Source organism: Saccopteryx leptura, chromosome X (assembly GCF_036850995.1).
Source record: "Saccopteryx leptura isolate mSacLep1 chromosome X, mSacLep1_pri_phased_curated, whole genome shotgun sequence".
In the NCBI taxonomy this organism is placed as follows: domain Eukaryota; kingdom Metazoa; phylum Chordata; class Mammalia; order Chiroptera; family Emballonuridae; genus Saccopteryx; species Saccopteryx leptura.
In genome coordinates, this window is record NC_089516.1 from 11,723,430 (window position 1) to 11,737,777 (window position 14,348).

Here is a 14,348-nt window from a genome sequence, read left to right on the forward strand (position 1 = left end):
CTTCAACAAATGTATGTAGGTTATACATTTTAAAAAAGTTTTTTTAAAACACCAAACTCATACCTGACCAGGCAGTGGTGCAGTGGATAGAGCGTTGGACTGGGATACAGAGGACCCAGGTTCAAAACCCCAAGGTTGCTGGCTTGAGCATGAGTTCACCAACTTGAGTACAGGGTTGCTGGGCTTGAGCGTGGGATCATAGACATGACCCCATGGTTGATGGCTTTGGCCCAATGTTGCTGGCTTGAAGCCCAAGGTCGCTGGCTTGAAGCCCAAGGTCACTGGCTTGAGCCCAATTTCGCTGGCTTGAGCAAGGGGTCACTCGCTCTGCTGTAGCCCCCCCCCTCCCAGTCAAGGCACATATGAGAAAGCAATCAATGAACAACTAAGGTGCCACAACAAAGAATTGATGCTTCTCATCTCTCTCCCTTCCTGTCTGTCCCTATCTGTCCCTCTCTCTGTCTCTATCTCTGTCACACACACACAAAATAAACCAACCTTATTATTACCTCCTCAGATTGTTCTTTCTATATTTCTTAGCCTACTGAATGGTTCCGCTGTCTACCTATTACCCCAGCTAGAAACTGGGGACACCTCTCTTTCCTCAACCCCACGTTCAGTATCTACTGGGGTCCTTCTTTCCTCTCTCCCCCATTGCCACTTTGCACGTCAGACCCCACCCACTGTCCCCCCGGCTTCTCTCCTTGCTCCGTGAGACCATGCCTTAGCCGTCCTCCATGCTGCCGATGGAATACAGTGCAAACTGGGTTCTGTTACTTTCCTGCCAATCCCCTCTGCCAGGGTCTGAGTTCCTCCTCTGACATTTTTTAGTTGTATGACTGCATCTGTCCATTTCCTCAGTCGTTAAAAAATATTTATTGATTTTAGAGAGAGAGAAAGTGAGGAGGGATGGAGGGAGGGGGAGAGAGAGAGAGAGAGAGAGAAAGAGACTTTGATCCCCGAACCCACAACCTTGGCATATCAGGACACTGCTCTAATCAACTGTGCTTGCCAGGACCATTTCCACATTCTTAAAATAGGTGTAATAATGTGTTCTTTAAGGGGACTGCGATCTATCTCCTGCCTACCTTTCCAAATTTATCTTTTACATTCTGTCCTCCTATCATTCATCAAATGCACCAGGCTGTGTCTCGCCGCCATGCCTTTGTCCGTAGGATTTCTTGGCCTCAAATGCCCTCCCCTCCCAGCTTTTCTGCCGCTGATCCCCTTTCCTGTGAAGAGGGCTTTTTTCTGTCCCACGTATAGAACTCACCACTTGCTTTAGCCTTTGGGTCCCACCTCTTTCTTGTCCACAGGTTTATCTAAGCTCCTGTACAATTATAGAAATCAATATAAAAGATAGCTGATAATGACTTGTCCCAAAGCATTCATTCATTTATTAATATTCATTGAGCATCTGCTATATTCCAGCCCAGCTTTAGGTGCTGGGGAGATAAGCAAACACAATGGGAACACCACCTGCCCTGGACTTTCTAGTCTAATGTGGGAAGTGGGGGAATGGTGAAGGATGGAATGAGCTATAAGACCCTGAGGTAGGTGGATGCTCGGCGTGCCATCCAGGGGATGAGGTGACAGTGGTGTGGCCTGGGTGCTGGCAGTGGAGGTTATGGGAAGTGGCTGGATTCTGACTGTCTTTGGAAGGTGGTGCCAAAAGGATTTGCCAACAGGCGACATGGATGTGAAGAAAACAAGCCATCTGAGGCCTGATTGACTGAGAGGGTAGAGCTACCGTTTCCTGGGGGAGAAGGTCCCGGGGGAGCAGAGGCTGACGGCAACGGGGTTGGGGTGTTTCCTCTGAGGGCCAGTGGGACCCCCAAGTGTTGAGGCCGAGTGGGCAGCTGGCTGGAGGCTTCCGGAGCTCAGGGGAAAGCCCAGCGGGGCTGGGCGGCAGCCTGTGCTCCTCACAGCGTGGATGGGACCCGTAGCCTCAGGCCTGCGGCTGCTCCCCGAGAATAGTAGGTGAGCAGTTGGAATCGAGCTGATTTGGGGACTGTTCATCCAGGAGGCACTCAGCTCCAGCCCCATCTTTAAGAGAAGCTGGGGACGGCCAAGATGCAGAAAAGCCCTGTCAGTTAGGCGAACATCAGCTGTGCCAAGACCGAAGGCAAGGGGAGTGATCACGGACAGGACAGCGTGGCCTTAACAACCAAGCCAGTGTGCTCCAGAGGCGTGTGTCGCTGAAGAGGGTCTAGGAGCTGCAGCTGAGCAAACCTGAATTCAGCTGAAGCTCAGGACCCGGCCGCTTGCCTCTGCCTCACCTGGGTCTAGGAGCGGGCCCTGCAGGGCTCCACATCCCGCGGCAGACAAAAGCAGAAGGCCAAAAGGAAGGGACGGGGACGTCTGGCCACTGTCTCCCTGTGGGGAGAAGAGACCTATGAGGAAGCCTGGTTTCAGAGCCGCTTCCTGTGTTCCTCGGAGGCTGGGCAGATTGCTGGAGTATTCTCCCTCCCCAGCTCCCTCCCCAGAAAGCGTCTGTCTGCAAGCAGCCTGGGGTTCTGAGGCACCAGATCCTTATGGAAATGAGCAGAGAGAGAGGCAACAACAAGCATTTTACAGAAAAGCTGTCAGCAAGGGAGCAGCAACGTGGCTGCTATTGTCCCCCAAATGATTAATCACCAAAAAAGCTGGCGAACAAAAGCAAAAGTATGTTTGACTACAACATCTTATACCATCAGAAAATACCGTTGTTGGAATGAACAAAAGAAATCAGGCCAGCCTTTAAAGGGAAGAAGTAAAATATTTAGACTGCGTGGTTTTGTATTTTTCTCCTTGCAGGGGCTGTTTCTGAGATCCCTCCCTAGGTGACCAGTTTCCAGCGGAGCACCTGAAATGCCTGTCACTAATCAATTTCAGAATCATGCAACATGGGATCTTTCTGCCCTTTTGGCCAAAGGGCCATTCCATGGGGAAATCTTTGTTGCCATAGCAAGAAAATTCAAGGCAAACCTATTTCTCGAAATGTACCTTCCAAGCACAAGAGGAAAGGTATGCGCTGGGCGCCCAGAGGAAAGACTATTTTAGTCTCTTTGATTGGGTGTCACTAAATACAGAGCTTTCCTTCCCATGGGAACACATGATGCCGAGGAGAAAAGCATACAGTTATGAATGATAAAACTAACCTACATATCATTAAATTCACCAGCTTCCAATCTACTTGAGAAACAAGAATAAGACATGGGAAAGAAACAGCAGGCTGAAATAATGTCCCTCTCTGTGAAGAAGAAAAAAGGAAATCTCTTCTGCTGTGAAAGTGTTACTATTTTAGGTGACAGACATATTCATGGGTACATCTGTTATCTGTACCTGCTTTGACACAGATGAACCTCAAAAACATATGCTATGTGACAGACAAAAGACCATATGTTTTATGATGCCATTTTAAATGAAATGTCCCGAATAGGCAAATCTATAGAGACAGAAGTGGATCAGTGTTTGGAGGGGGGTGTTAGGAGGGGGAAACGGGGACTGACTGCTTAATGTCTACTGGATTCTTTGTAGGGTGATGAAAATGTTCTAAAATTAGACTGTGTGCTCCAAAACTCTGTAAATATACTAAGAAAAAACATTGAGCTGCACACTTGAAATGGGTGAATTTAATGATATGTAAATTACATCTCAAGCAAGCTGCTTTAAAAAAAAATGTATTGTCCCTTATGGTTGACATCCCAGCAACGAGGAGGCTCACCTGTACGATGAAGCTTGGTTATTTTGTGTTTGTTTGTTTGTTTTTATATAATAACCATGACTAAGTAAAGGACTCATATAATTTAATAATATATTTCTAAAGTCCTTGTTGGCATTGAATCTAAAATGTGCAGCCTAAGATAAATAGAAGCCTGCTTCAGTTACAAGACGTAAGTAATGTTTTACTCTGGTTCCCAAATGAACCTGCATGTAATGCATAAGTAAAGTCAATCCATTTACCTTATTTCACTGGAGTACAGAGCCACCGTCACCATGGAATAGAAACAGTGAGGAGTAAATTAGACAAAGAACCTTTATCTTCAGGTTCCCAGTGTGCACTAGACTATCTTTTCCATGTGCATTGCGCCTTAGTGCTCCATCTGGGCTGTAAACTAATTCAGTGCAGTAATTGTATCTTGTGAGTTTTTTCCCTGTCTGCTGGAGCATCCCTGTAGTTCAGGGCAGAGGACTGACCTTTTTCTGCTGACTTCTTCCCTTCCACTCCGTGTGAGGGTGGAGGGCCTTGGTTAGGTAGGTAAGAGAATTTCAGCCTCTCAAGCCTCCCCGCTGGTCCATATGTCATTCCACCTGGACAGATGGGATTCTCTATTTGGAAATTTCTGGAGCTCCCCAGACACGCACAAGGATTGGTAAGCGCTAAAACAGGTAAGAATGCCGTCCTGTGCCTCCTGACAGCATGTTTTTTATTGCAGCTATTCCCCGAGTGAGCAGGTCTAATTTAAAAATGGGGCGGTAAACTTTTATAGGGTTTCTTCGCATTTGGGGTTCACAGAGCAGGGTGTGAAAATAACGAAACACTGCATGTCAAGTTCGTACACAGTATTGCCCATAGCAGGTACTGGGGGATGGGCTCTTGAATGAGCAGGCAAACGAATGAATGTATGAATGAATGAATTCAGTGCCAGTCACAAAGAGAAATCTCAGGGTGAGCCCTGTGGATATCTGAGAACCAGAGGCACTGGGATCTAAGCCTTGAAAGGCTGTTCAGTTTTCTTGCTGAGGAAAGTGCAGAAAGGGAAGGGAAAACAACAAGACCACAAAAGCATCTTAAAGTATTGCGTTCCTAGGACGAGTTGCTGACTCCTAATTGCAAGGGGGAAAAATAGACAATCAGTCTGAATGATCTCCACTTCGAAATATATTTGGGTTTGCAAAATGACGTTGGGATTATATCTTTACAAGTATTTCCAAATACTGAGAAATGTGACTTAAATAACGGAAGCCATGAGATTGGGGAATCATGTAAGTACTCCATCAGTAAAATATGAGAGGGTGAGAGGAGAATGATTTTTTTTTCTTTTTTTTTTTAATAATTTTATTTTTAATGGGGCGACATCAATAAATCAGGATACATATATTCAAAGATAACAACTCCAGGTTATCTTGTCGTTCAATTATGTTGCATACCCATCACCCAAAGTCAGATTGTCCTCTGTCACCTTCTATCTAGTTTTCTTTGTGCCCCTCCCCCTCCCCTTCCCTCTCCCTCTCCCCCTTCCCCCCGTAACCACCACACTCTTATCAATGTCTCTTAGTCTCACTTTTATGTCCCACCTACGTATGGAATAATGCAGTGAGAGGAGAATGATTTAAACCAGGAATTCCGAGCCTGCCTGTGGGAGTTTTGTCATGTCTGTCTACCAGCTGTTTCACAGGGTGGGAAGGCCTCTTCCTCTTTGCCCTCCTTTATTTATTTTCTGTTACACACATAAATAATCAATGGCCACAAAAAAGATAGTTTGTTCAGAATGAACCTCAAAAGAAATTCTGAGCTGATGGCTCCTTGAGAGGTGAAAGAGGTACGAAAGAATATTATTCCAAAGATTGGAAATTTTAAAGTTTAACTGGATTACATTTTGGAGATTTGCCTTTAATGTCTCCTATGTAAGCATATCACTCCTGCTGGGGCCATATTTAGTCATTTAAAAATAATCAAGTGTATTGAGTCTTTGGGGGTTTCTGTCAGTTGGATTATTCTTCTATTAGAGCCCAGTGGTACTTGGCATGTTCTGTTAATCCATATTTAAACCAGAGTGACCTCACATCCTGATTCGTCTGGGACGGCCCTGGTTTACACCTGTTGTCCCAGCAGAGTTATTATTAGCAACCTCTTCTACTCTCAGTAGCGTCCTGGTTTAGAAGATTAAGCTCTACAATCTAACTTTGACTCCTAAACAATTTTAAGAACGCGCCATACTTTCCTACTAATTGTTGCAATTTATAGCTATTTTATACAATTTCTGAGACCCTTCTGTATGACCCATTTGAAGCATCTTTTGAACTTCAGAAGGCTCCTCACAACCAGAAAGCCAGTGGTGAGACAAAGAAAACCGTATCCACACAAAGACAACTGCTGTATATTAATAAGACATATTAATTAATTAACATGCCTTGCTAATTAAGACTATTTCAGTCATTCAGGTTGTATTTCTGTTAATCAGCTACATTATTAAGTCAATTGTATTGAGTATTCAGTGAACACTGATGGTGGGCCAGCACATACCTTCATAGCCGAACAGAAGTAAAACCAAGAAGCCTTCTATCTTGCGTGGCATCCTCCCCTCGTCCTTGGCCGCAGCTCTACCTTATCCAAGTGCACAGCTTCCCCAGGGGCAGGAGCTTAATGTGAGCACCAGCCTCATTAAGCACCTTATGCCATTTAGTTCTTAGGGCTTTGGCTGAGCCCTACTAAGTTAACCCACATAGTTACCTGCCTTGACAAGGAAGTCTTAGGGAAGAATCTAATGTCAATTGAGGTCAGTTTAGCAAAGGAAAAGATTGCTTTTCATCTACCTTTAAATGTAAGGGAAGCAGTGGAGGGAAATGGAAACTAGAATCAGAAGACCCAGGTCTTAATTCTTTCTGTGCCATCATCTTCTAGTGGGTGACCTTGAGCAATTTTCTGCCCAAAAGCACTAACATTCTTGACGTCTGTGAAAATGACATGGATCCCCCGCTTAGAAAGCAACTTGGCATCATGTTCACACCTATTCATTCGGGAAAAGACTAAATTTGGAAGGGGGAACAGTTACACACAAAGGTGTACATTGCTGTGCTATTTATAAAACATGGGAAATAACCTACATGGCCAAGGTTAGGGGTTCAGTGCTACAGGCAGGGTCAAGAGCAGATGCCCAAACCAGACTGGGCGCACATCCCCGTTAACCACTTACTATGTGACCTTGGGCAGGTTACTTAAGGTCTCTGTGTTTTAACTCTCTGATCTATAAAATAATGCCTGCTTTACAGAGCTAGTTTGAGACTTAAATGGGAGATATATATATTAAGATGGTAAAAAAAGTAAAGTTAAAAGTAAATGAAGCAGTCTGACCAGGCGGTGGCACAGTGGATAGAGAGATGGACTGGCACGCGGAGGACCTAGGTTCAAGACCCTGAGGTTGCCAGCCTGAGCGCAGGCTCATCTGGTTTGAGCAAAGCTCATCAGCTTGAGCCCAAGGTCACTCACTGGCTTGAGCAAGGGGTTACTCACTCTGCTGACCCCCCCCCCAGTCAAGGCACGTATGAGAAAGCAATGAACAACTAAGGTACACAAACAAAGAACTAATGCTTCTCTTCTCTCTCCCTTCCTGTCTGTTTGTCCCTGTCTGTCTCTCTGTCTCTGTCACACATACACAAGAAGTAAATGAAGCAATTGTGATAACAGGGAAAATCATGTGTCATATTCTCGAGTTAGAAATGGATGCAAATTTACACAATCAACAAAACTATGTGGAAAAATGCAGAGCAAAAGACTGCATTTTCCCTTCGCTTTTTCGTTCTTGGCTACACTATCCCACCTCAGCCCAGAGTCCCAACACTCTTCCTTCATTCTTCTTGTCAAAGAAGAAACAGACAATATTGAAAAGATAATGAAAACCCCTCAAATTTAAACTAATAAAGAGGAACAAAAAGGAACTAGAGAAACGTTATTCCATCCACGTTTATTGGCTGCCTACAAGCCTGACATTTATTCTGTACTGTATATTAACAGACGAAGGTCTATTCAACAAACTATTGTTGAATTAAAATGAAAAGGACTGTTTTGTTATTTTTTACAAGAAAAGGGCTATTTTCTACTCTCTATTTTATTTTTAAATTTTTTATTTATTGATTTCAGAGAGAGAAACATCAATTTGTTGTTCCACTTGTTCATACACCTATCGGTGGATTCCTCCTGTATGTGCCCTGTCCCGGGATCCAGCCACAACCTTGTAGTATCAGGGTGACGCTCTGACCAACTGAGCTGAATCGCCAAGGCCTGTTCTGTGAAGTTTAATGAAAAATTAAACCTTTAATAATAAGAATAAGTAGTAATACTCTAATAATTGACCAGCCGTCAAAGAGCTGTGATAGTGCTGTATTTTATTTGGAGGCTTCCGGGGACTGGCCCATCCCGGCTTGCGGGGAAGGGGCTGCACTGGATGGTCTCGCTGCCTCCCAGCGCCCGTTTCCCCAGGGCGCCCCCACCCACCGTACCTCTGGTGGGTGGACAGGTGGGGGTCAGGCCCAGAAGGGTTGGTAATCTACTCCACTGCCAGGTCCCCACCTCTGCTGTTTCTCGGTTGGGGCGGTGGCTGCCGGGATGGGAGGAACTGGTATCTGTCATTAGGCTCCTGATATAAAAGAATTCTAAGTAATAAAGTCAAAATTTTTTAAAGGAAGAAAGCGAACCACTTTGTTTTTGCTCTCAACCTTTTCACCCGGACGTGGCTCAAAAGATGTTGAAAATGAAATTGTCTCGTGGTTCCACTGGGGCTCGAACCCAGGACCTTCTGCGTGTAAAGCAGACGTGATAACCACTACACTATGGAACCTCCGCGTGGGGAAGTGATCACGTTCGCTTAGTCATAGCTTCACGTCAGAAGGCGCATCCCGCTGAAACCCCGCCCTTCCGTCGTAGCTCCACCTCCCGTGGCCCCGCCCCGCTCCTGAGATTCGGGGTTCGCGGCCAGGCCCGGCTCCGGCGCTTGCAAGGCTTGCTCCCTGTCAGTGCGCGCCAGGCTTCCCGTCGCCGAGAGCGCCCCCGGGCTAGTCACCTGTCCCCAAACTTCCCTCAGCGGGGCGGTGGCGAGGCGGCGACCGTGTCCGGGCACAGCCCGTTTTAGCACCTGTCCCCAGTCCCCGCGGGCACGCGCAGGCGCTCCTGGCGGCGTGGAGGGAGCGCGGCCGCAGCCGAGACCGGGCGGGCCCTGTCCGGGCGCTTCTGCGCCGGGGCTGCAGAGCGCCGCCGGGAGCGGGCCCTGGGCCCCAGCGTGGGCTCCCGGCTCCCCGGCCTGGGCCGCGGCCTCCTCCCGGAGGGCTGAGCGGCGCGGGGCTGCTGTGTGCTCGGGCGGCGGGAGGAGCAGGGCGGACACAGCTGTTCCAGAACTCGGCGCAGAGGGAAAGGGAACGGTGCCTTTTGTTAGGAAGTTCCCAAGAATTCCGAAACGTCGGCCTCCGAGCACCGAACCCACCAGGAACCTGGCGCCGTGCTTCCCGGGCCTGTGGTCCCGATGCGGCGCTGGTGCCTCCGCGGTCAGCGCTGTCGGTGCCATTGCTCCGCGCCACAGCCCGCCACACCCACCGTGTCTCTGCAGGGGCCTCGGTCACCGTCCTAGGTCACCGTCCTAGGACGCTCGCCGTCCTCAGGCTTGCAAACCACTTGAAACCTTTGCAGGAGTGGGTGGGGGGCATCTTTATTGACTTTTATTTATTGATTGAATCTAGAGAGAGGAAGGGAAAGAGAGAGAGAAACAGGGATCTGTTGCTCCATTTCACCCGTGCATCCATCGGTCGACTCCTGCGCGCCCAGAACCAGGATCGACCCCCCCGCCCCACGTCACAGGGTGAGGCCCCAACAACTGGGCCAACTGGGCCGTCCGGCCAGGGCTGAGGGGCAGCGGATGGGCGGAGGGGGCATCTGGAAGCGCCGGTGGGACATGGCTGAGGGTTGCAGCTGCCCTTTCCTGGCCTCTTCCTCTGAAGCTAGCGGAGTGATGGAGAAATGATACTGATTATAAGAAAGCAACCCCTTCAGCAAGCTCCTGTCTTCCTGGGAAGGCCCTGGAAGAAGGAAGTGGAAGGTACACTAATCTGGGGGTCATGGTTTGGATTCTAGTCCTCTCTTCGCTACTCAATAGCTGTGTATTCTTGAACTAGCCAGTTCACCACCCAAGACTCAGTGTCCCCCTTTATGAAATGCATGGATTGGTTAAGACACCCCCACTTTCCCCTCTGGGTCTAGATGTGATCCCAACTTTCCAGGTGGAAAAATGGAGGTGGTGATCGCCATGTGGGTTTTTGCACAGAGATAGAGGTAGGCCTGCAGCTAGTACTTGGGTTTTCTAGCACCGGGTTCCTGTGTCCTAGTTAGCTCCCTGTCATACTCCTCGTAGGGCCCCTTCCAGAACGCCTTTTTGTTGATACGTTTTGAGAGGACTCCTGAGACTTGGTGCTTAGGTGGAGACCGTGAGGTGGCTGTGAGTGCACAGCCACGAGCTGGCGGACGACTGCATGAAAGCGCCGTTTCGTGCTGGTCAATGAGCCATAATGACTCCGGATGCTCAGTAATAAATATATCCCACCTGTTTCCAAACTCCTGTAAATGCAAAACAAGGCTGCCGAGACTTGGGCCTAAAATTCTACTCACCAGCTGTGTTTTTGGTTTGCGTGTCTAGGAAGTGCTCTGCTCTCCCTCCAGCTTTCTGTCTGTCCTCGCTGTGAGGCCGGGTTCGCCAACTGCAAGCTTGGGTCAAGTCCCCACGCGTACACTCCACGTAGAAAAGAAGCTAGTGCCTCTCTGATGCGTGCAACACGGGGTTCTGCCTTTGGTGAGAAACTTGTCTTGCTTGTCTCCATTTTGACAAGGAGGAAGACTTTTGTTCCTCCCTCGCCCACCCTCAAGGTGCACTCACAGTCTCTGTAATGAGTGAAGTGCAATATGGTTTACAAAGCACTTTCACATACATTCCTATGAGGTCACCGCAGTAAATATTACTATCCATTTTCGGCCGTAGAAGCGGAAGCCGAAGATATTGATGCCTTGCCTGAGACCCTTCTGTTGGTAAGTGGAAGGGCTGGGCTTATATTCAGTCTTCTGAAGCCTGAGTGATTTTGGGAGGTCCATGTCTGCAAACGCTACATGTTTTTCCCGTAAGAGTGCCATAGCCTCGGCCCTGGCCGGTTGGCTCAGTGGTAGAGCGTCGGCCTGGTGTGCAGGAGTCCCGGGTTCGATTCCCAGCCAGGGCACACGGGAGAAGCGCCCATCTGCTTCTCCACCCCTCCCCCTCTCCTTCCTCTCTGTCTCTCTCTTCCCCTCCCGCAGTGAGGCTGCATTGGAGCAAAGATGGCTCCATGGCCTCTGCCTCAGGCGGTAGAGTGGCTCTGGTCTCGACAGAGCGACCCCCTGGTGGGCAGAGCATCGCCCCCTGGTGGGCATGCCGGGTGGATCCCGGTCGGGCGCATGCGGGAGCCTAACTGCCTCCCCATTTCCAGCTTCAGAAAAATACAAAAAAAAGAAAAAAAAAAGAGTGCCATAGCCTCTTGTAATATTTTGTATGTGTGCCAGTGAGCAAAGGGATACTTTTTTTTTTTTATGTTTAGTAATTTTTAACTGAAATCCTCAAAAGCAAGAAGAAGAACCTACAGAAACAACTGTTGATGGCGTTCACCATGAAACCAGCAGTCTTGGATAGTGCCTCAGATGGCCACAGCTTTGCCCGGCGCCTCAGTCTGTTCAGTGGGATTTGTGAGGCCTGTCGCCCCCCAGGTATGCCCATAAGCATCTCACCAACTTGAAGACAAATACATAAATTAGTAAATAAAGACTAGAAGTCACTTCAAGGTCTTTGAGTCCTCTAACTTCTCATATGTTCATTGTGGCCGCCCTAGGGCTCGGCTTCACTGATGGACAGTGACTCAACCAAAGAGCCCACAGTCCCAAACACTGAGCTGATTAAGGACGCTCACTTGACGTGGTTTCACTTAGAAACAACTGTACCATGTCTTTCAATGAGTACTCAAGTATTTACCAAGTAAAGTGAGTAGTTACCTTACTATGATAGAGCTCACCTTACTTTCCCCCTTTCGCGGCTCATCATGTTCAAAACATTTAAAACAAGTCTGTAGGGATGGCCAGTTGTTGCTTTTTGCCTACCTACCTTTCATAGTTGCTTAAATGCTTCTGTCTTCTTACCCTACTCAAGTTCTGTAGTCATTTTATCACTCATTTACCTTTTTGTTGATTGTGGCAAGACCACAAGGTGCTAAATTCAACTCTCTCCCTACCCCACCCCTCTATGTACTCCCAGGAAGAATATACATACATTCAGGGCCTATGAGTTTCATATAAAATTCTTTTTATTTTTATTTTTTCTTCTTTTCCAAGTGAAAGAAGGGAAGATAGAGAGACAGACTCCTGCATGTGCCCCAAATGGGATCCACCTGGAACCTTATCTGGGGCTGATGCTCTGCCCATCTGGGGCCATGGTCGCAAATGAGCTATTTTTAGCACCTGAGGTGTAGGCTCCACAGAGCCATCCTCAGCCCCTGGGGCTGATGTGCTCACACCGATCTAGCACTGGCTGTGGGGGGAGGAGGAGAGGGAGGGAAGGGAGGGGTAGAGAAGCAGATGGTCACTTCTGTATGCCCTGACCGGGAATCAAACCCAGGACTTCCACGTGCCAGGCAGACGCTCTACCATTGAGCCAACTGGCTAGGGCTCATATTAAATTCTTGACTGCTTACCTCATGTGAGTCCTTAATGTGGCCCAGAATCAGGTCCATTCCCCATGTCCATTCATTGTCCACCTTTCCTAAAGGACAGTTTCTTAACTTCTTGAACTTCCTAGGTGTGCTTCCTTTCCCAGCCTCACAGTTGATGAGCTTGCTTCCTATTTCGGTGAAAAAATGGAAGCAATCAGAAGAGAGCTTCCACATGTACCCCCCACATCTGCCCACCTACCTACATCTGTATCCTCATAGATCTAGGCCTGGATTCTTCCTCTAGATCAGGGCTTCTCCACCACAACCCTTTTGACGTTTGGGACTGAGGAATTCTGGGTAGTGGGGAACTGACCTGTGTTTCCCAGTATCCCTGGCCTCTACTCCACTGGATCCTACAGCATCTACCCCCCCTCCCACCCCAGTGGTGAGAACCGAAAATATCCCTGGGGGGACAAAGTCTTCAGGGCTATTGACAGTATCTGCAGATACTTCAGTCGCCATGATTGGGGGAGGGGTTGGGTTGCTACTGGCAACCAGAGGGTAGAGACCAGGTGAGACATCCTTTATTGCACAGCAAGGAATTACTTTGTCAACAGCGCCGTGGTTGGAGAACCTGCCCAGGCCAATGGTCTGCGTTCCTGTAGAAAGCCTGCAGGAGTCGGAGGCGACTCCATGGCTTGTAACACACATACCATGTGACAGTGTCTGTAACCGGCCCGCCAGCTACCGAGGGACTGCACGGCTCCCACCCCTGAGTACAGTTTATCATCATGCGTCTTCAGTGTTTCTAGAAGCACAGTTTTGGGTAGTATGGGAGTTTTAGAAAGCAATATGTGATAGGGCCCCATCTGAAGAGCTTTGAAGAACATTAATTAACCCAAAGGACTAATTTGTTCCAAGAAGCTAATGGATGATACTGGTTTTATGTAGTTTTCCTAACTTAGAATGTTATTGGATTTTAATTAAATCCTGTTCCCTCTGTCTTAGGGAAGAGACTCAGAAGTGGGAAGGCGGAGGGAAGGGCATGTGGACACCTGGCGCTTAGTAAAGAGGGCTTCATGTGGTACTCCTCTCCCTGCCAGCTGTCCGTATTCTCCCGGACCCCCACAACACGTTCAGAGAGCTTACATTTGATAGAGATAGCCACTCAAGAGAGAAAGAGATCGGCTTCAAGTACTTTGTCGCCCCCTCCCTTACTTAATAACTCTTGAGACGCCTCTAGATTTTGAAGTCACTCTTCTGGGACTATGTAACTGAGCGCAGAACAATATGGCTACTCCCCACTTCTACAGAACACCACTTAAAAGAAAATGTCTGATAGCAGCATCTAGCCAATGGCAATGAGTGACAGAAAGGAAATTGGCCCCTCCCTCTGCTTCCCTAACACTTAATGTCCTCTTTAGGTTTACAAGTGGATTCAACTGTGCACACAATGGGACTTGCCTCTGGGCTCGATGAGAAGATTTCAAGAGTGGTGCATGTGTTAAAACAAGAATCGTACAGGGTATTTTTATTAGCGATTGTAAGTATTTGTGGTTCTTGGGGTACAATTAGGGTATAGTCTGAAGGCTATATGTAATAATGAAACCAAGACTAATTAGCAGGTTAACTCAGAGGCTGTCTGTAGGCTGCAGCTTTCCTCTGCTAAATCTTGTTAAAATGAAGTGTAGTCCATTGTGTAGAGGAGCCGGCTGTCATAACAACTGTGAGTATTACTTCAGTATTAGCCATAAGTTTCCAGTGTCTGACTCTGGGTCCAGCGTTTATACTAAGACCTAGATGCACAGCTATTCTTAAAGGAGTTCTCGTGGACCTATCTAGAAAAAACAAAACACTTTCAGCTGGCTGGGTTTTCTTCTTTTGGAAAGGAAATGTGAATGATTTTACACAATTGCAAGTTGTAGATTTTATTGCTGTTC

General features: G+C 47.8%; 1 protein-coding gene and 1 non-coding gene across 2 annotated transcripts in view; both read right to left on the reverse strand.

Moving 5' to 3' along the window:
* Positions 1 to 6,328, reverse strand: part of RS1 (retinoschisin 1) — a 31,916-nt gene extending 25,588 nt beyond the window's left edge. The window contains exon 1 of the mRNA XM_066357394.1: positions 6,230 to 6,328. Within this exon, the coding sequence (XP_066213491.1) occupies positions 6,230 to 6,281 (52 nt within the window). The 5' untranslated portion in view covers positions 6,282 to 6,328. The remainder of the gene's footprint in view (positions 1 to 6,229) is intronic.
* Positions 6,329 to 8,467: 2,139 nt separating this feature from the next.
* TRNAV-UAC (transfer RNA valine (anticodon UAC)) lies at positions 8,468 to 8,540 on the reverse strand. The gene has a single exon. It is a non-coding gene; the product is annotated as a tRNA-Val (tRNA).
* Between the last annotated feature and the right edge of the window lie 5,808 nt (positions 8,541 to 14,348).